At 44.1% G+C, this 22,082-nt stretch overlaps 2 protein-coding genes across 8 annotated transcripts in view; one reads left to right on the top strand and one right to left on the bottom strand.

Annotated features, from left to right (window-relative positions):
* The window catches only part of LOC147014366 (MAP/microtubule affinity-regulating kinase 3-like), a 60,441-nt gene extending 41,872 nt beyond the window's left edge, over window positions 1-18,569 (bottom strand). The window contains exons 1-2 of one of the 4 annotated variants that reach the window (XM_085852277.1): window positions 18,037-18,569; window positions 10,998-11,195 (exon numbers count right to left, since the gene is read on the bottom strand). In XM_085852277.1, coding sequence (XP_085708403.1) covers window positions 10,998-11,195; window positions 18,037-18,087 — 249 coding nt within the window. In that variant the 5' untranslated portion in view covers window positions 18,088-18,569. Of the gene's footprint in view, window positions 1-10,997; window positions 11,196-14,071; window positions 14,091-14,524; window positions 14,622-18,036 lie in introns of those variants that run through there. The other 3 variants (XM_085852278.1, XM_085852281.1, XM_085852279.1) reach the window with 3 other exon arrangements.
* A 64-nt stretch (window positions 18,570-18,633) lies between these two features.
* The window catches only part of LOC147014365 (uncharacterized), a 29,804-nt gene continuing 26,355 nt past the window's right edge, over window positions 18,634-22,082 (top strand). For 2 of the 4 annotated variants that reach the window (XM_085852284.1, XM_085852282.1), the window contains exons 1-2: window positions 18,634-18,762; window positions 19,148-19,327. The gene's annotated coding sequence lies outside the window, so the exon portion shown is untranslated. Of the gene's footprint in view, window positions 18,763-19,147; window positions 19,328-19,373; window positions 19,713-22,082 lie in introns of those variants that run through there. The other 2 variants (XM_085852285.1, XM_085852283.1) reach the window with 2 other exon arrangements.

Genomic DNA, 22,082 nt, shown 5'->3' with positions numbered 1-22,082 from the left:
CACCTGGGACTAAGTTGTGTCCTGCCGGATGCCACCCGAGTATTTCAGTCCTGTCTGATTGTCTCTGGTCTATCTACTGAGATGTGAATGGGGATCCATTAAATGAAAAAATAACCAAGGATCTGCTGTCGGTTTGTCGACGAGGGGAATGTATGGGTTTTGGGGTTACTAATAATTTCAATGCTTCCGTTACAAATCCACATTGTCGTTGGGTGACTGAGTATCTTTGCCATCAGTATAGGAGCTGTGCACGTCCGTTAAAGGACAGTTTGCAATCGCACCCAGTACGAGATTGTGGCTGCATCCAGCGAATTTGGCTCGGATCGCTAATTCGGATAAATGGACATATGGGACTAATTGGCGCGTCACCTGATTGGCTCTGGCGTTCCACTGGGGTATGGTAACATGGCAAACAGGCTTGAGAACTTGCTCAGGGCACCAGAATCAGTTGACCAGCACAACCATTTGTCGTGGTTTGTCAGGATTCGGACTGGGCAACTGTGACGAACCCAATGACCACAACAATATTGTATATTGTTTTATACAGCCCCTCCCCATCCCTGTCCCCCATGTCCCACTCCCCCTCAAATTTTTGAGCCCCCCACCTCCTGTACTCCCCCCTTCCCCCCAATTTGTTCTGATGTCCCTTCCTGCGAGAAATGTCTCACACATGATGATAGGTTTTGACAGGCCCATCGTGAGGCTTTGGGGAAGGGGGGGGGGGGGGGAGAGAAGGAGGAGGACAAATTTACCCATGCAAAGGGCATTTTAACCTCAGCATTGCCCAAGTAAAAAATGGCAATTGTAATATCACCTGCCACCACCACTAGGTGCTGGCAGGTGGTATTAATTTCTCTTGCTCTGGCTGTTGCATGTCGTTCACGGTCCGCTTCAAGGCGTGATTGTCTTTCTTGTGAGCTTTCCTACTTCCGGGTTTTGTTTTGTTTTTCTGGCTGCTGATGTAGATCTGCCCAAACTTTACCATGCCACCAAACAAATGGGCAAGTTGTTGGGATTTTCGAAAACTACAAAAAAACATTGCCACATTAACTCCCTGTAACAATCATTATGCACATGATGGGACCTGATGTGGCAGAAAACGACGGGACCGATTTTCAAGAAAAATGCACCAAAATCTGAAATTTTGCGAAATTGAACGCTTGTTCATGTTGCAAGTACAGACAAATGCAGTGTTGTTGGAGATCCCATGTGCTACGCACTCCTTTCTTGGTAGCTCAAGGTCAAACTGTTTGTGCTTGCATAAAGGACAGACAGACAGGCTAAACTACATACAGATATATATATATATATATATATATATATATATATATATATATATATATATATATATATATATATATATATATATATATATATATATATATATATATATATATATATATATATATTGTTGCAAAATCGCGCCCGCCGGCGTGCGATCGACCGCGTGTAGCCAAAAGCGGCCACCTCGCCCACCGGAACGGACAATTCAGTCGTGACCCTCCGGGAACTACCGCCCGGAGCCAGTCACGGGTGGGGGTTTAACCTCACCACGATCGTGCCAATTGCCCACCCGCGCAGGATAGGGTTGCTCGCCAAATTCGACCTACCTCAGTACCTGCGCGAGTGGTCGACCGGGCGATCGTACAACGCCACAGGCCGACTCCGGACACGAACCGCTTAAGCGGTTTGTTCCGTATTACAGGGATAACCGAGCGGAGTCATCGTCGACCTTAACGGTTCCGATTAATTACCGGGCGTTTTAAAGCCACTATCAATCCCTTACGTGATGCAAGCTGGAGATTCAATAAAAGGAAGGAGACGAAGCAAAGCGGGAAAACAGTTCAACAAGTAAGCACATTTATTCTCACACACGGAAGGCACGTATATACAGCCATACAATAATGCAACAAAAGCAAATGCAAGGGAAAGAGTTACACCCGAATAAAAGGGGCAATGCACAGGCACAGACACATAAGCAGTTCTACTTATTGGACACGGTGCCACAGCATGCATTCAACCCGAAAGAAAGAAAGCCACCCTCATAGGCAAGGAGGCAGACAGGTCTGTAGACCAAATGTACGTGGATCCTGGAGGATCGGCCAGGTCCACGAGACCGGGAAGGTCTTATCTGCGTCCTCGTGACACGATGGCGGGCAAGCCGCAATGTTCACGCAGCTGCGCCCCGACTCCGTGCCCCTGGCGTGGTCGCCAAGCCCTCTCCGGCATGCTCCGCGTGAGCGGTTTTGTTGGCACCACGTTTAGGGTGGGGGAGGAACGCCCCCCCCCGGCACTATCTCAGCGCGGATGGGGGGGGGAATTGCTGATGCTCAGGGGGAGGGGAATGGCTGGCTGGCTTGGACCCCGCGATGAGACGAGCGACCCCCACACCGCAACCTCGTTGCCGACCACCGTCTTCCCTTGACTTGAACTTGATCTCGACCAGCCACCTGCAACCGAACTGCGCAAACTCCAACTCTCTCCAACTTCCCTGCAACTCCCCTCCAACTCCTCCTCCAACTCTATGCAACTTTTTGCGAGTCGCCTTGCGCTCGCCTCTTTATAGGCCTCAGGAGGAGCCGATATGCAAATATTCGGATCAAAACGCGATTGGAGGCGGGGCCACGCCACCCTCTGTTCAGCCATTGGTCGGGCAAAAAGGGGGTGTGAAGCATTCCTGATCTGCTTTTCGGGGCGAAAGGAACGCATTCACAGCGGGTTCGGAGGCGGGGCTACACTACCCGATGCTTGGTCATTAGACGGATGAAAAGGGGGCGTGAAGCATTCCTGATCCGCTTTTTGAAGGGAAAGGAACGCATTCACAGCCCATGGCACGACGTGTGGTAGAAAGGCGGAGGTGGTGGGAGTTTGGTTGTTGGCGGGCGTCATTTGAGAATGGTGGTGAAGCGATGTTTGCGGGATGGAGTTGTGGAGGTAAAGAGGTGAAGGTGGTGGTGTTTGAGTTGTTGGTGGGTGTTAATGGTCGAAAATAACAATAGAGAAAGAAAAAATGGCTAACTCAAAGCATCGCAGCCCGGATGAATCACACATATTCCCTTTATACAACGGGTTTGGGCTAACAACACATGAACTTACCGATATATCTCACGTGAGGATTCTTTATGGTGTAATGCGAATTTCCACAACCGTAACAATATATATTCGATGTTGGTTCATTAAAAATAAAGTGACATTTCCGAAACAATTATGAGCATCATTCCAATACATTTTTGAAGGTGCCACACATTCATGGGTTTCCGATTGAGATGGACTCTGTAATATATATATATATATATATATATATATATATATATATATATATATATATATATATATATATATATATATATATATATATATATATATATATATATATATATATATATATATATATATATATATATATATATATAGTCAACCCACACTTCATCAATGTTCACCTATCGCGCCCCCGGTTCATCTCGGGTTTTCCCTTGGAACTTAACTAATTTTTTCTGCAGATTCCCTCAGTACATCGTGGTAATAATATATAAAATATAAATTATTTAGGCAATAAATTACAACGTGTGGTGCTCGACCAGTCACACAACGCACGAGACAAAGTTTTGCTTGTGACCTTCGAATATTTTCTACGTTTTTTCTCCAAGCCCCACGATGCCGCCCAAACGCCCTGCACCTTCTAAGGCTTCTGGCAAGGAACCGAAGCGCCAGTGGAAGGTCCTGGGACGCTCCAGGAGAAGGTTAAGGTGCTCGATATATGCTTCGGGAAGGAAAAAGGTTTGCCGCCGTTGGACGAGCACTGCTCGTACCCAGCACCTCAAAACCTACCAGACCAGACGAGTTGATCTCCCTCCGGCACCTCAAACCCAATCACTGCCAAACCGACCAGACCAGACGAGTCGATTTTTTGGGGAGGCGTCCATTCATCGCGAATTTTCCCTTAGCGCGGGGAGGTTTGGAACGTAACTTCCGCGAGAAACGGGGATTACTATATATATATAGTGTTGTGGTTGACGAAATTCGCAAACCACCATTCAGGTCCCGTAGGTGAGATATCTCTGTAAGTATATGTGTAGTTAGGCCCAAACCCGTTGTTTAGAGGGAATAAATGTCATTCATTCGGGCTGCGACCCTTCAGGATAGCCGTTTTTCTTTTACTATCTTTATTTTGGACCAGCCGCCATTACTACCACCACAACCACCACCAACCACGTCTCAACAGCCATCACACAACAACCACCAACCGCAACGCCGCTTCACAACCACAGCCACGACCCTTGCCGTCACATCTCGCTCTCGCAACCATCGCATCACCGCCATTCCCGCGCCGCTTGTGGACACCGATCCTGGACTCGTACAGGGCGCGTACCGAGCAGCGGGTGCAAAAACACCAGCCTTTCCGAAGAAATCGGATCAAGAACGATTCACGCCCACTTCTGTTCCATCCTATCAGCGAGCGTGGGGCGATTTGACCCCGCCTCCAGGTGCGTCTGAGTATAATCGCTATATGCAGATTCGCGGATCAAAAATCATTCACGCCCACTTTTCCTCTGTCCAATGGGGAGCCAGCCAGAGGTGAAGGGTCGAAGGTGAAGGAGCGAAGCCCCGGGGGCTATAAAGGGCCGCGTTCGCTCGCCAAAAAGGCAGTTGAGTTGGGGGGAGTGGAGAGGTGTGGCAGCGGCAGTTGGAAGGCAGTTGTTGAGGGAGTTTCTGAATCGGGAGAGAAAAAGAGTTTCTGAATCGCAGTTGGACGGAGTTGAGAAGAGCGGAGAGTGGGAGAGTTGTGGCGGCGGCGAAGGCAGTCAAGAGGGCGCTCGTGTCAGAGTCGGGGAGCTGCGGAGAGGGCAGGCCGGTAACGCGACCGAGGTCGCGGTGGAGACGCTCGTCGCGGGACCCAAGCCAGCGAGATATCCTCATTCCCCCGAGCATCAACAACCCCCTCCTGTTTCCCCCCGCGCTGAGATAGTGTGAGAAGGGGGCCCCGTTCCCACCCCATTCCAGGCAGTGCCAGCGAGGCCCGCGGAGTCGGGGCGCCGCCGCCATCTTGCGGCTCATCACCAGACGGGTAGGCTCGACGCGGTCTCGGCCCCAGGCCCGTCTGCCCCCCTCATCGTTGAGGGTGGTCCCTTTTTCTTTTGCTTTGAGTATATGTGTTGTCGGCGCCGTCTGTGAAGTAAAACTGTATAAGTGTTGCCGTGTGCTCGGTAGTCGGTAGTAGATCTGCATTGTTACATTTGCTTTTTGTGCAGAATTGTTGTGCTTCTTCTACTTTTACATTTGCTTTTGGTGTAATTGTATATGTGTGCTTTCCGTTTGCCGCGGAATAAATGTGCTTTATGTTGAACTGTTTTTCCCGTTTCGCTCCGTCTTTTCTTTAATTGAATCTCCATCTTACTTCACGTAAAGGGTTGGTCGTGGGCTAAATACGCCCAATAATTAATCGAACCGTCGAGGTTGACGATAACACTGCTCGGTTATCCCGATAGTACGGAACGGGTCGCTTTAAGTGGCCCGTGTCCGAAGTCGACCTGCGGCGAGGTGCGATCGCCCGGTCTACCCTCCGTGTGGGTACTTAGGTAGGTCAAATTTGGCGAGCAACCCTATCCCACGCGGGGGGCCGATTGGCACGATCGTGGTGAGGCCGAAAGGCCCACCCGTGACTAGTTCCCGGCGTTAGTCCGAGAGGGTCACGATGGGATTGTCCGTCCGGTGGGCGACGTGCCGCGATTTGAGTTACGTGGCCGCTCGCACGCCGGCGGGTGCGAATCCGCAACAATATATAATATATATATATATATATATATATATATATATATATATATATATATATATATATATATATACATATACATATACATATACATATATATATATATATATATATATATATATACATATATACATATATATTCCACCAGTCAAAAGTTTTAGAACACCCCCATTTTTCCAGTTTTTAATGAAATTTAAGCAGTTTAATGTTTCAATGTATTCTGAAATTAAAGCAGAGAACAAACAAACAATTGCAGATAAAAAAAGAAATCATGGAATCGTTTTGTTGAACAAACTTTAATCCAAATTTTGACTCATCAAAGTAGCCACCTTTTGCAGATATAACAGCCGAACGTACTCATGCCATACTTTCTCCAATGGAAATCAAATATTGTTCGGAAAGTTCTTTCCAACACTGTTGCAAAAGTTCCCACAAATGCGTTGCACTTGTAGGTTGATTTGCTTTCACCCTTCTGTCCAGTTCATCCCAAACCAGCTTGATGTGGTTTAAGTCTGGAGGCTGTGCTGGCCATTCCATGATTTGAAGCCTACCGTCTTGTTCTTTTCTTCTGATGTAGTTCTGACACAGCCTGGAGGTATGTTTTGGGTCGTTATCTTGCTGTCAGATGAACCCCTGATCAACTTAGCGGAGACCAGAGGGTATTGCATGGCACTGCAAAATACTGTGATAGTCCTTTTGGTTCAGGGTGCCAGTCACTCTGTGCAAGTCACCGACTCTGGATCCAGCAAAAGAGCCCCAGAATATCACGCTTCCTCCTCCATGTTTGACAGTTGGTGTCACACACTGAGGAACCATCCTTCGCCAACTCGACGGTGTACAAAAACCCTGCGCGATGAACCGAAGATTTCAAATTTTCATTCGTTGGTCCATAAGACCTTCTTCCAGTTTTCAGTAGTCCACTGGTGGTGCTTCATGGCCCAGGCAAGTCTCTTTTTCTTGTTTTTCCATCTTAGCAATGGCTTTCTTACTGCCACTCATCCTGTCAAACCTGCAGCTCGAAGTCTTCACTTCACAGTTGAAACTGAGACCTCCTTACTTTGACCAGTGTTGAGCTATGCTTGAAGCTGCTGTCCTGTGAGCCACCCATCATGCAAGCTGTTGACTCTCAGAAACTTGTCTTCTGATTGTGTTGTGGCTTTGGGCCTGCCATACCTCTTCCTATCAGAGTTTCCAAGTGCCTTTTGATGGTGTAGGAAACTGTACTCACTGACACCTTGGCTTCTTTGCAATTTCTCCAAAGGAAAGACCTTCACTTTTAAGGGTTGTCATGATCTGTCTGTCTTCCTTTGTTAATTGTCTTTTTCTCACCATTATGATAGCAATATACTACTTCCTGCAATGCAATATTGTCTAAATAATGCTTCAGAGGGTGTAGCAACACAGTCTGTTCCAACACTGCTTTTAAACAGACAGAGGGTTTGTAACTAAACAACAAAAGTTGGGACACCTGTAGGAATTGTTTGCATCAACTTTCAAGGCTTAATTTACTCCCATTGCTGCAGAACAGCTGCATTTGCTAACCCATTACTTGTTCCCTGAAAAAAAAGAAAAAAAATTTTTTTAACAACTGAAATTTACATTATTATAAGTTTTTGGTAACCTAAAATATTTTTTTTAACCTCTGGCAGTTTACCACTTAGCTTTGTACCATTTCAGGTTATTCACTGGACTTGAACTGCTTAAATTTCAGTAAAAACTGGAAAAACGGGGTGTTCTCAAACTTTTGACCGGTAGAGTATGTAACTCCGAAAATGTGCATAAACATCAAATCGCTACACTTGAGAGCAAAGCATTAAATAATGGGACAAAAACAAACTTGTTTAGTTTATTTTGTTAAGCCATTTTAATATCACATGCAGTGAATGCAACAGTATATTATTTACATGCTGGAGAATATATGCTACCACTTAAAAAACAACACAAACAAACATGATTTTTCATCATCCATTTTTAGAATAGGATGCACAAAAGATCAACACACCACAAGCCAAAGCTGTTATTAAAGGCTCAACAAACATCGTGCCAACACATCGTCATTTGGATCTGTTTCACGGCATCTCATTAGCACTCGCCCAAATTGGCCTCGGGTTTCATGGAAATTCTCCAAGCTTTCATATAGTGTGTGGGATCCGTGCTTGTCCAGTGCGGTACAAACGGTCCCACTCATGCATGGTACAAGCATGTACAATTGTCACAAGAACGCTTTTACAACGTCGACGCTCCCAACCCAAGTAGAAAGAACTAGGAAGGAAAGGATGGTACTGGTGGGAACGAGCATCATGTAATCGCATAAAAGTTATTCGTTTTCCCAGGCTAATCAAACAGTTTTGTCGCGATTTCTGCACAAGGTTCGAGCAACACCCCAAGGGTGTAAGAGATTAGCTTTGAAGGAAAATGGTTTGAATCCTAGTAAATCACTGGCAACTCAATAGCAAATGGATTATTGTATTTATGATCCACATCACCACCTGCTTTCTAAACTTGAACTTATCGTTGGTCAACCTCGAGCTAATGGCGGTTGTAGAACATGAAGGTGTATTGAGAATGATGTCATTACCACAAGCTTGTCATGCAAATAGGAGGAAAGCAAATTATTCACTCTGTCTGTATGTCTGTTCGTCAGTCGATGATCGAGAAAGTACTGAATTTTTTTCAATTGGATTTCATACTTTGAACACTGTGGAACACGCATCAACTTGCTTGCATTTCCAAAAACCTAAAGTGTAGCAGTACTTTGGCTCTGAAAATTGTAAGGTGTCTCATCCCACACATGCATGCACATAGCGGGGTAAAGGAATTGCTTCAGCCGACTGCAGTCAAAACTAGAAGGGCACTCGGAAGAGCGCACACCTCCGCCACACAATGCCTGATCCACGACAACATATCGGACCCAATACATTTTTGAAATATGCGATATATCATTTTTTGTGCGATCCCTCAATGGTGTACAATAACTTTAAAAATTAAATAATTGTCGAAAACAGATCCGGATTCGGATCTCCGCTTCAAATTGAATCAATTTGTCATCACCACACACCCAACCTGTTCACCAAGATTCATCCAAATCAATCTACAACTTTTTGAGATATTGTGCTACATATCATTTTAGCCTCATCTCTCAATGCTGAGGAATCACTGAACAAATTATCGGATCTGGATTCAGATCTTCACCAAAATCAAAACAATTCGTCCTTGTCACACACCCAACATGTCCACCAAGTTCCGTCCAGAACCGTCGACAGCTTTATGAGATGTCCTGCACACAAACGGACAAACAGACAAAGTAGAAGAGGTCGTACAGAGCACGATACCTGCAAAATCCATGAAACAAATTTGACCTCAAAAATAATTGGTGGTTGAATTCAATTACCAAATATGCAACTCCTCTTCAAATTTCAAGTGAATTGGATGAAAATTGACAATATTAGAAATTCAGCCGATGTTGACCTTTTGGCCGATGTTGACCTCAAGAATAATTGGTGGTTGAATTCAGCAAACCTATATGAAAATCCGCTTCATATTTCAAGTCAATCGGATGAAAAAAATGACGATTTTAGATATTTGACCTCAAAATGACCCTTGACCCCAAAATCAATAGGCTTCTCAGTTGGGACTACCTCAGCAACTTGGTAAAGTTTCATGACGATCAGTTTTAAATTGTGACCTGTGGGTGATTGACAGACAGACAGACAGAGACAGAATAACAAAATCGACTGACCAATACACTTGAAAAATCTTCGATTTTGCAAGTAACAAACACAGACCATTGTGAAAACATAACCTCCTTTCACCTTTGGTGGCGGGGGTAATAAATTGAAAATCAGTCCAAACAGGAAGCTTACTGTTTTTCGGGATGTCATAAAGGACACCAACAAAAGAAGGTGTTTCCCAAATGCATCAACTCAAAATTCCAATTAAATTATTACTTATTTGTTTTTGTACAGCCTATCAAAAAATATTTTTTATTTCAATTGAAATATATATTTTGAACACCATAGAACACAAATTCCATTGTTTGCACTTCCAAAAAAAAAAACCCCTTCAGTTTAGCAGAAATGTACTTTGGCAAACTTGTATGCCGTATTACCCAATCATATATGCAGCATGCACTCTCAGGGTGGAGGAACATCGAGAATCAGAAAAAGAAATGGTGGTGCCCAGTGATGCAACATCATCTGAATTAACTTCATCCAAAAAAAATTTAAAATGTTTATTGCATCTTTTTCTCAAATATCGTTTTAAAAAAAACATCAGTTTCTCCATGGATAACTTGGCAGAAAGCTTATGATTGTGCAAATGTATCGATAAATATTGATGGTGACAAAAAAACGCATCTCAATACAGCATCTTCGCATCTGGACTGTTCAGTTTGACCCATCGATATGTATATTAACCATCGCACCTTTTATTCAAAGTTCATGAACAAAGCTAATCAAGATCGTGCTTGGAACGCAAAGCAAGAATTTAAAAGACCCTTCTAATGTTCTTTTTCTCAAAGCTGCACAGGGTAAGGTGTTCTATGAATTCTCTAGTTATTTATTGTCATAATGTATTCTTGCAAGCATCAAGAATAACTTGTTTTGACTATTTTTCTTTGGTGTGAATAAACCCAAAAAATTTTTACTGCTCCATTTTTGTTTTGGGGTTAGAAGAATATATCTCAGAAATATTTTTCTCAGTCAAAGAGGCATTACCTTCCCATAATAAAGAAAGAAAAAAAATTCTTGCCAGCATCCGCATTCAGCAGTGTTTAAAGGAATTATTCTGGCCGCAAGGAACTTCTCGAAACAAGATAACTATTCTTCCTTGAAGAAAAGATTTTTTGCTAAGAAAGTTATTTTTTGGCAGTGGCTAGTGTATATGAATTCAGAATTTTACAAAGTGTTCTTCAATCACGTCCTTAAGAGACTTTAATTAAGCATGGACATGTTGGGGAGTCCTTTGACAGAGAGCTGCTATGCATGAAAAGGAGGATAAACTGAAAGGCTGGAAGGAGAAAGCCACAAAATTGTATTTGGCAAGCGGAAAGAAAGAGGTATTAAATCGTGAATTAGGCAAGTTATATAATCATGGAACGTAAATCAATCCACTCAATCCAACTCACTCCGTAAAAGGTCTTGGAAGTTTTTCTTTTCCAAACATGACCCCAACCCCATCGTGACCCCATTCACCCCAACTAAGCTGCACCTTATCAAACAATTCTCACCTCTCTCCCAGTGAGTAGGTGCCGCGCGAGCTTCACTTTGGCGAAGTTTCCCTTTCCAATGGTTTTGAGCAACCTGTAGTTGCCCACACGGGGATGGTCGTCGGCCGATGCCAACGAGCTTCGAGAACGAGCACCAAGAGGACGCGTACCAGGCTTGGTAGCGGCTGCTTCAGCCTTTGTGTCCGGGCCAGCCGGGCTCTTGGTCATGACCAAAGAAATATCACATCATTAGAAAAATAAACACAAACAACTCAAACACAATATAAATCCGAGTCATATACCACACATACCCAAGCACCTCTGCGAATGCAGGCCATACATTCATAACTGACAGATAGATAAACGTGTCAAGAAAACAGCAACACTATGATGAGGAACACTCGACTTTGATAAACTGAGTGCTGGTCTGCGTCAGCAGACGGCTCGAATGATAGGTTTAAATATCAACTGAGGGTTCACTTTCATTTGAGAAAGCCGATCATACAATACGAAGAAACTGATTGCATGAAGGAACCAACGGTTCACTCAAACAATGGCATCTGTGTTCATTGTGCTCCTTATCACCAAACAAGGATAAGGAGTAAGCAGCATAGCAGTTCTTTATGAATGCTTTCTTCTCCCTCTTAAAAAACACCTCCTTTAAGACCACTCAATATTTACCGAATGATTAAAATTAAAATTCCAAAGTCAACATGTTAAACATGCTTTCCATACTCAAACACATAAAAAGCGTTTGCCACGTTATCCTAATTTTTTTTTCCTCATTTTTTTTTAATAGCGGAGGTCAAATTACAGGCTTGAGATTATAATGGACTAGCAGCAACCCATGGAAGATCCACACAGTGTAAAACTAGAGGGGTAGCACTCGGTAGAGTGCAAAACCTCCGCCGCCAATACTGCGAGGTCACTCAAGTGAACCTGATATCCTATTCATTCAATTTGACGTCAACAGTGCTCACAGAGTGATAGTTTGCAACTTTCCCTTTTACATACTCAATTCATTCGTCATAACTAGATTCCTTGAGACAAATTGATTTTACGTAGGTATATCCACCTGAAGTTCCAAAATCAGCCGCAATTATAATTTTGGCATGTTTTTTGTTGGAAATCACTTATAACATGTAGAAATGCAAAAAATAAAAATAAAAATAAAAAAATCGAAATTTTGTTGAAAAAAAAGTTGCAAATAATTTTTTTTTCTCTAACAATTTTTTTTTGGGGGGGAGGGGGGTTGTAAATCACTTAAAACATGTAGAAATGTAAAAAAATATACATTCAAATATTTTTTCAAAATGGCCGCCATAGCGGCCATATTGGATTTTGGACCGAGTCCAAAATCTAATGGCATGATCTTTGGACCAAACCTAATCACCCCACCAAGTTTAGTCGAAATCCGTCAAGGAGTTTTTCCGTAATACTGTTCACAAACAAACAAAGAAAGGGGTGAAAACAGTAACCTCCGATCTTCGATGGCGGAGGTTAATGTGACTTCAAGTCCTCAACTCCCCCCCCCTACCCCCACCCCACTTAAAACCCTCAAATCATCAATCCCCTCCTCTGAAACCCCAAGTCCAACTCCTCAATCTCCAACTCCCAACCAAAAGTGCGAATCCTCCCCCCTTCCAACCCGAAGGCATCAATCTCCTACCAAATCCCAGCCTTCAAACCCCATCCTCACCCCACCTGACAACCACCACAACTCCTCAGTCCACTCTCCCCCACACACCCAAAAAGTCCTCAACCTCCCCCTCCCAACTATGTCCCATCCTCCTGCTCATAAAAGAAAACGGGCACTCCCACATAGATCATTATATATTTCTTCACTTCACATAATAAAAATTATGAGAGAACTCAACCCCAATCATGTGTTGTGTTTCATTTGTGCTGAGCTCTTTCACTGCATTTCAGATCACAGCTTCTTTTTTGGATTTTACAGGAACGACTTAGTCGGAGGGATAAGAATAGGAGTGCGAGTGCTATGGGAGGAACCTTATGTCATCATGAAGATAGAACCTTTATGTCCCAGGAGGGAACTGCGACATGGTGGTTGCATGTGAATGTCGCTTTTGGTCCAAGAGCAAAGGCTCATTATTACAATTCCTGGATGGCTGTGTTCCCGATGACCTGTGCACAACATTCCCAAAGTTGGGAATTCCAAGCTCTTTGATTCGATGGCTAAAAATTACGTGTCACGTCTGATATTCGGCTGACATCAATGCTTGAAAGGAACAATCGGTACAATGCCGGTGGATAACAGCCCATGACACAACTAACACCATTCGTGTTCAGACAACCCAATACAAGAAGAACAAAAGAAGCAGAACAAGTGGCAGCACAATTGCAGAAAATCTTTTTTTGCAAAACAACAACATTTAGATTATATTTTTGTCCCAGAAATGCAAACAACAGCTCTGACTTGTATTGCTTTTCATCTGAACCACTGAAGTGTACAACAACAATAATAACAACAAAATCCACTCTTTTGTGCACTTAGATCCTGGCAAAGCATACATCTCATGCAACCCTGATCCAGCAATTAGTCTTTGACTGTACTTCCCAGTTTGCAAAAGTGCAAGTCTGTTGCATAATATTAAAAAAAGTTTCTCTCCCTCACTCAAGTCCATCCAATTCAAACTCCCAATCATCTTAATCCAATGTGTCAAAAGAAACCAAATCAAAATCCAAACCCTCAATGTTGCACTGGCTTGTCAATCCCCAAGAGCATTCTTGAGAACACACCTCAACATTGTAACTTCCGTTGCTTTATAAACAACCTCCTCCTCCACAACCACTACCTCCTCCTTCCCCAAAATCCCACCCTCCTCTTCCTCCTCCAAACTCAGTCTCCTCTTAAAGCCCATCCCTTCGACGTTTCACTTCTTTCGCTTTCACCTATCGTCGAACATTGCAGAATAATTTCCATTTCGCAGCGATCAATTTCACTCACGTTTGAAATACTGACCTTCATCAACCTCTCCAAACTTCCCATCAAGAACACTTTCATTTTGTCAGAAACAAAACAATTATTTTATCATTCCTATTTAATACCACTGACATTGTATTCCCATTCTTACATTCACAATCGCCATCCTGGTTTGTCACATCACAGAGGAGCTTAAGCTGCCTTCCTACCACTTTGCCAGCCGAGCTCCGAGCTCATCTTGACAACGGACCTATTAGAGTCCTTGAAACGAATGTAAGATCGGAAGCCAAGAAGTTGTTAAGAACATTGTTGATCACAGGAATATATATATATATATATATATATATATATATATATATATATATATATATATATATATATGCATTAAAACTAAGTGTATCAAAGATTGAAAAGGCTTCCAATACGACTCAAGGAAACCCAAATAAATACGACAGATCTCAGACCCAAAAGAAGCAAGAAAACTCATTGAAAACTACGAGTATTTGGAGGCTGTGCAGAAAAACCAGACAAACATGTGTCAATAACAAAAGAAAGAAACACTTGTAATCAAACATCGTCAAAACAAAATGACGCAAGTACTCACGCCGACGCAACCAGAGTGTTGTGATAACCACACCGCAAGTGATGATAAGAAAACCAGGAACCAGGCAAGACCTTTCCTCAAAACACACACACACACACACACACACACACACACACACACACACACACACACACACACACACACACACACACACACACACACACACACACACACACACACACACACCTTCGAGGAATGGCATTAAACCAGGAAAGCGCTATCATTTATAATCAGCTTTCACATGTTGTTGCTTTGCTGCGGTTTCCATAATGTAATATCTGCCGAATGTCTGGAAAACTTGGATTGGACAAACACTTTAAACTGCAAAGCAACAAACATTTTTGAGCATCGATGTTTAAAAAAAAAATCACACTGTGGGATGGGTTCATCGTTTGCGTGACAAGATTCCACATGCATCCATGCATTTTATGCTCAAAGGGAGCAAACCAAGGTCAATTTGAAATTGCAAACAATTATTTCCACAAGTACCGTTTACGGCTTGCCACGCACAGATGGTCTGTCTTGCGACTGTGTTTTTCGCACATATTAGCATATTCTGCTCTGAGATGCTGCCTAAACCATCATGCCGTCCACGCATAGATGGCATGACAAATAAAAACAGTATTTTCCCTCCACAATCGAGGTCGATTTCGGTTTTATTTATTAAAGTACGCCAACAAAATCAGTTTCCACTTAAAATCAACCCACAATTAATTATGACGACAGCAAGTCAAAAGCATATCTTCTTGCCTTTCCCAGCACAGAATTCTTGTCCGAGAGCCAAAAACAAGATTAAATGAAAAAAAGAAAAACTAAAGTGTCCAAAGCATCAAAATTGACCGAAGGTTTACAAAAAAATAAAAAAATAAAACTAGAGCGAAGTCGATAGCGTGCCATCGCAAATCCCCACACTTCCTACCAAAAGTAAGGTTGAAAGATAGCAAAAGGTTTGATCAGGAATGACCCAATATCAAATTTGAAGTTTAAAACATCTTCAGTTTTGACCTGTGATCCTAAGTCCCCACTCCCTGGGGCATGAACTGGGGTCAAATCCAAACAAATCGTTACATAATTCGTTCATCCCCTAATGTTGATTTCACATCCAAAGTTTCATTTCAAACAAGGTGTTAAAATGTGCCTGCAATTGCATATTTTGGTATTTGACCTTTTGACCCAGCCCACGGCCAAAAATGTCACTGCTCTTGCACCTTCTTGCCAGTGTGACCACTCCTTGGCTTTTTTCACAAGATCTTGGCTATTCGTTGTTCACCTTGGCATCTTGGTTTTCTATAGGTTTTCTTGGCGTATAGGTTTTCTATTATCATCGCTTTTCCGAAACCTTGTGAATTCTTGGCTTTTTTTCATTGGCTCACCTTGGCATTTATGAAAATGAGGAGTGGTCACACTGCTTCTTGCCATGTGGTGATCATAACTACCAAGTTTGGTGAATTTCTGCATAACCGTTTAGGAGAAGGTAGCGTGACAGCAAGACAGGCAGACAGAGCCGATTACAATATCCCCAGGTCCCCCCCCCCCCCCAAGAAGCATGGGGATTATAACCAGAGAGTTGGTGTCAAAGCCACCCAATGCTCACCTGTTTATACATTTATCGTTTTTAAAAGACTAGTCTAATAATATTTTTTTTATAAAGCATTGCAGCGAAGTCTGATCCAAATAATTTTAAAGCAATATATGTATTTATATATTGTAATCAGTAAAAAATAGTGTGGTGGATAAAAACATTAGAAAGGAAATAACTTGCACCAAAAACTTTAACATTTTCACGCTCACGCTCACACCGGGGGTATCGCTATAACTCTCTATTCTTCGAACAGGCGAGCTAAAAACCCACGTGTGCAATGCACTGACAAAGCGGGCATGAACTGAATGGTTTACAAAACTCATTTTCACTGTGTGGACGTCCAGCCACACGCCAAAATTAACCTGCAGGCCACATGCGTGCTTCATGCTGCTATTCTGTAACACGGGCCAAAGTGAACACTTTCCTATCTGTCCTCTGTGCTGTGCAGTGTGTACACAACTTGACATCAACATGCCTTGCATAAAATGCCACTACATACAGGCACAAAAACATTACAGCAATATGCATTAAAACAAATAAATACAGGTTCAGCTTGGCTGTCAAGAGTTCAACCCTGTGAGGACCTCTGCTGAGGAGGAGCTACAACTTTGTGGGTTAACCCAGCACTTGCGTCACCAGAGACACAATCACTCATATTGGTGTCTGAAACAATCGATGCACATTAGTATTTGGAGATCATGTTCTCATAATCTCGAAATAACAATGGAGGCCCCGACACTTGGCGGAGCAACGGGACAAACAAGGAACTTTGGGACAGGAGGAGACCCTTCGGCCTATCATTCCTGGGCTGCACCAACCGCAAAAATACACACATGTACACAAACATACACACACACACACACACACACACACACACACACACACACACACACACACACACACACACACACACACACACACACACACACACACACACACACACACACACACACCGAGCATCCTTCAAACATTGCCTCTTTCCACATTGTAATTTCGAAATTTTCCTTCAAGCTACTCCTCCTCATTCAACCCCAAACGTCCCTTTACACCACACACCACGCCACACCACCACACACACCACTCCTCATTCAACCCCAAACGTCCCTTTACACCACACACCATGCCACACCACCACACCACCACACCACTCCTCATTCAACCCCAAACGTCCCTTTACACCACACACCATGCCACACCACCACACACACCACACCACTCCTCATTCAACCCCAAACGTCCCTTTACCCCACACACCATGCCACACCACCACACACACCACACCACTCCTCATTCAACCCCAAACGTCCCTTTACACCACACACCACGCCACACCACCACACACACCACACTACTCCTCATTCAACCCCAAAAGTCCCTTTACACCACACACCATGCCACACCACCACACACACCACACCACTCCTCATTCAACCCCAAACGTCCCTTTACACCACACACCATGCCACACCACCCCACACACCACACTACTCCTCATTCAACCCCAAAAGTCCCTTTACACCACACACCATGCCACACCACCACACACACCACACCACTCCTCATTCAACCCCAAACGTCCCTTTACACCACGCCACACCACCACACACACCACACCACTCCTCATTCAACCCCAAAAGTCCCTTTACACCACACACCATGCCACACCACCACACCACTCCTCATTCAACTCCAAACGTCCCTTTACACCACACCACCACACACACCACTCCTCATTCAACCCCAAACGTCCCTTTACACCACACACCACGCCACACCACCACATCACACCACACCATCACACACCACACCACCACTCCTGCTCATTCAACCCCAAACGTCCCTTTACACCACACCACACACCACACCTCACCACCACACCACACCACCACACCACACCTCACCCCTCCTCCTGAAATCCAAATCAGCTCACATGTTCATTTTCTCTTTCCGTCACTGTGGGTAAAGGTGTGCGGGTCGACATGTTTCCTCCAAGCACACCGGAAGTTGAGATGGAAGAGGAGGGGGAGGGAGTAGTGGGGGGTCGATGAGAGGGGGTGAGGTGAGGTAAAGTGATGGAGAGAGGACGGTTGGAAGAGGGGAAACCCCCGTCAACCCTGACCAAGAACAAGAAAAAAAAAAGAAGAGCAAAAGGAATAAAGTGGAGGCGGGAGGGAGAGGATGAAGGGCTGTGCCCGTTTACGGGGAGAGTGTAAATGAAAGTAATCGAGGTAAACGAAGGCAAGCAAGGAGTGGTGTGAGGAACAAGAAAGGAGGAAAGACGAGTACTGTGAAGGTGACGACGACGAAAGGAGAGGAGAGGGAGAGGACAAGGTGAGGGAGGAGGGGAGAGGAAAGGGTGAGGGAGCCGTGGCCCGGTACACGGTACACGGTACACGAGGGCCACTACACACGCGTTAAGCACATGCCGAGCAACGGTGCCCGGCCGGGCCCGGAAGCAGCGGCTCCGAGCCTACACTTCCCAGGAAATGGCTGAGCTCGACACTTTTCACTTCACCACTCGTCCCTCAGGCGGCAGCAGTCGGCAAACGGGTCGTTCGATGGTCATATCTGTGCCTTCAGGGCGTTTGTCATTTCAATAACTCTCGGGGTCGCGGCGGAGCGTGGGAACGGACGTGAGCCATGACTACTCGCTGAGGTTTGAAAACACACACATCTGTCTGCTCTACATGTTTGGCTCCATCTCTCGCACGTCTTCGTTTTGTGTGCCTACACCTCCTTATACGCTATCACCATGACTCCGTCTGCTTATTAACACAGCTGTCACAAACTACAATACAATACAATATTTAAAAGGCTTATCACAAGGTATTTCATAACCACTAAGTGATATTTACCCAGCACCGTGCTCATCACATCATCGGTGAACACGAACCGGTGATTTCAGATAACCCCTAACTAGGTGTGTTTAACCCTGAGGACGGCAAGGTCCGCTGAGCTTATATCATTCAGATAATTACCTTACACCATACGGTTCATGTCAACGGGTATAAAGAATGTTTGTCATCCACTATTACCGCCAGAAACGACGAAACCGGTCCGAGTGTTGAAAGGACCATGACGTGCTCTGCGGTCAAGGAGCTTTGCTATTGGCCGGTTGATGCCTGACGTCATTGGGAGCTTTTTGTGGAACAACACGAGGACCTTGGTGGTTGCAACATTATCTGCAGGAAGAACGTTCCAAGAAAAAGAAAAAAAAGACTGTAAGTGAATGGGGATTCTTCTTTGTTTACACCCCCGACGTGTGCAATCCCATTATGACCGGTCACGTGGCATTATGACGTAGTAGTGAAGAAGAAGAGTAGCCACTCTTTGTTACGTCATCGGACACGTCGAGGTGCCGAGACAGTTTTTTTTCAGTTCGACGAGAGGGCACAATCGTGGACCGGACGGGTCGTCACCCCGACGGACGCAGGAGACCCGAATGGCTCGTCCTTCCCTGTAAGCTGGTACTCATTTTACCGACCTCGGAAGGATGGCGGGCTGAGTGAACCCACCTGGTGGTTACATGTGTTCACGGCGTGACGGGGATGAACACAACACCCGAAGATCTTAAAACAGCCACCTTCACCGCTGAGGCAACACCCGGTGCGTGGAATTGTGGTTACCATGGAAACGAGCAAACCTGGAAGGGATTATCATTTAATTCACAGCAATCACTCATCAGCTAAAACAACGCAGGAATTCCCAAATGTCTGCTTTTTCTTTTGTAACGTTTTACATTGAAAGGACATAATTTGAACCAGAGACGTCGTCGTCGTCTTCTTCTTCTTCTTCTTCTTCTTCTTCTTCTTCTTCTTCTTCTTCTTCTTCTTCTTCTTCTTCTTCTTCTTCTTCTTCTTCTTCTTCTTCTTCTTCTTCTTCTTCTTCTTCTTCTTCGCTGAATGCTGAACGGTACCTTTGATAATTTTGACCAAATAATTAATTTCTCTTCTCCATATTCTCATAAAGCTTTGTTGAAAATTTGATAAAAGCTCAAATTGGGGGGGGGGAAAAGTTATGGCCTGGACAGACACACAGACACAGACAGACACACACACATACACTGAGGTGATTGTAAAACCTCAGGTGTTCCAAACAAGGGGGTGGGCTTACTCCAGGGTGAGCCATAAGTCCCAGGACGCCGTTTTAGCTGGTTATCATTTTTGTTGAATTCTAGTAAGAGGATAATAATGAATTTTTGGTCGGCCACTGCACTTGTTATCAAGTACACGTCAAGTGTGCTTTCATTTTGACGGTGCTTGGTCCCCCCCCCCTCACCTTCCAAGTCTTCTTGAACCTGTTTCATCATCTTGTTTGTGTTTCTCATCTCGTGGTACCACAGCACTGATACCAGCCTCTCTTCCACTGTCAATGGACGAGTGTCCGCCATCTTGATTTAATGTATTATATGGATTATCTGAATGAAAAAAAAGAAAAGTTTAAATACATGATGAGAACAAATCTTGTATAAGCAGATAAAACTGTGACCTGGGACTTATGGCTCACCCTGGAGAACGGCACTCGGTAGAGCGCATACCCCTCCCCCCCCCCATGTTGAACAGTTTTCATCTTGGATCCCAGTGATGGGTCGGATCAGAATCCAGACTTGTACAACCAAAATCGAATCGCCTTGCTCTCGCCACCTACCCAACTCATCCACATCGTTTTGTCGTAACTCGTCCACAACTTTTTGAGATATCATGCTCTATATCGTTTTTGGCCTGATCTCTCAATGGTGAAGAATCACTTTTAAAATTCTAGTAGTCGGATCCGGATCCGGATCTTCACCAAAATGTAATCAGTTCGTCCTTGTCACACACCGAACCTGTCCACAAAATTTCATCCGAATCCGTCCACAACCTTTTTTGAGATATCTTGTAGACCGAGAGACAAGCAAACAGACAAACAGGAGTGAAAACACAACGTCCATCCTCCTTCGTTGATCAGTTAACCGGTTAAAATATAACTATGACGTAATCCTTTGACTCCAATCTGATCATGTGAGTAGTTATGTCCGGTCGTCGATTGGTCGTGCGTTCTTCATACATCCTCGTACAACATACACCTGCTTTTAAATGATTCTGAAACGTTGACACGTGTGTAAGTGTCAGCTTTATTTAGAACTTCCAATTTGATTTTTAAAAATTCGGTTTTTGCTGTATTTCGTCAGAAAAATAAAAATAATAAAAATAAAATTAAATAAATAAAATTAATCAATAAAAAAAAAAAAAAAGGATTCATCTTTGACCCCAACATGACCTCGACGGCTTAGCTCTTCCATTAGGGGGTCTAGGCATAAGGGGTTGTGGATTGTCCACCAGATCGAGGAAGCACAAGGATGCTGGGACGAGGTTTCTGGAAACGATGGAATGTCTGGAGAGGACGGACATGAAAGGTGCATCAGATTTTCCATTTGCTGGCATCGATTCCCAGTGAAAGTGGCATTAATATTTCAGGAACTATATAAGCCTATTCTCTCTCACTCACGTCTTCATCCTCCTCCCTCCTCTTCCCTCCCTCGACCCTCCACCCTCCATCCCCAAGTTTCACTTTTATCCCAACATAACCATTTCCATTCTATCCATGTCCGACAAGATGGTGCAGAGCTAGAACATTCACCCTTTAAGCCGTCTAGGGTGGGTTCGATTCCCGACCCAACCTGTATAAATTGCCAAATTGGTGTTTCGCTGGCAGGGTGTTCCATCAAAAAGTGCACGTCCCTTGGATGGACGTTAAGCTGGTTGTCCCATCTGCCAACATTAGCTGGTGGGCATTATGGATCCCTTGGTCTTTCGTGAGAGTAAGTTATCATCGGTGCCTTGAACAAGTTGTACATTTCTGCCAAATCACCTTCAGTTGACCGTCAGGCCTGCACAGCCGGTTCGTGAAAGGCTTCGGCAGAAAACTTTCCCAAGGTGACCCCACAAAGTGGGAGCAATTGGGTCTGTAAAAGATGGAGTCGTATTAATAATAGTG

Source organism: Eptatretus burgeri, chromosome 13 (assembly GCF_056783735.1).
Source record: "Eptatretus burgeri isolate ZD-2024b chromosome 13, Ebu_testis_v1, whole genome shotgun sequence".
Classification (NCBI taxonomy): domain Eukaryota; kingdom Metazoa; phylum Chordata; class Myxini; order Myxiniformes; family Myxinidae; genus Eptatretus; species Eptatretus burgeri.
Note: the sequence above shows the minus strand (reverse complement) of the source record. Positions and strands in the feature narration are given on the sequence as shown.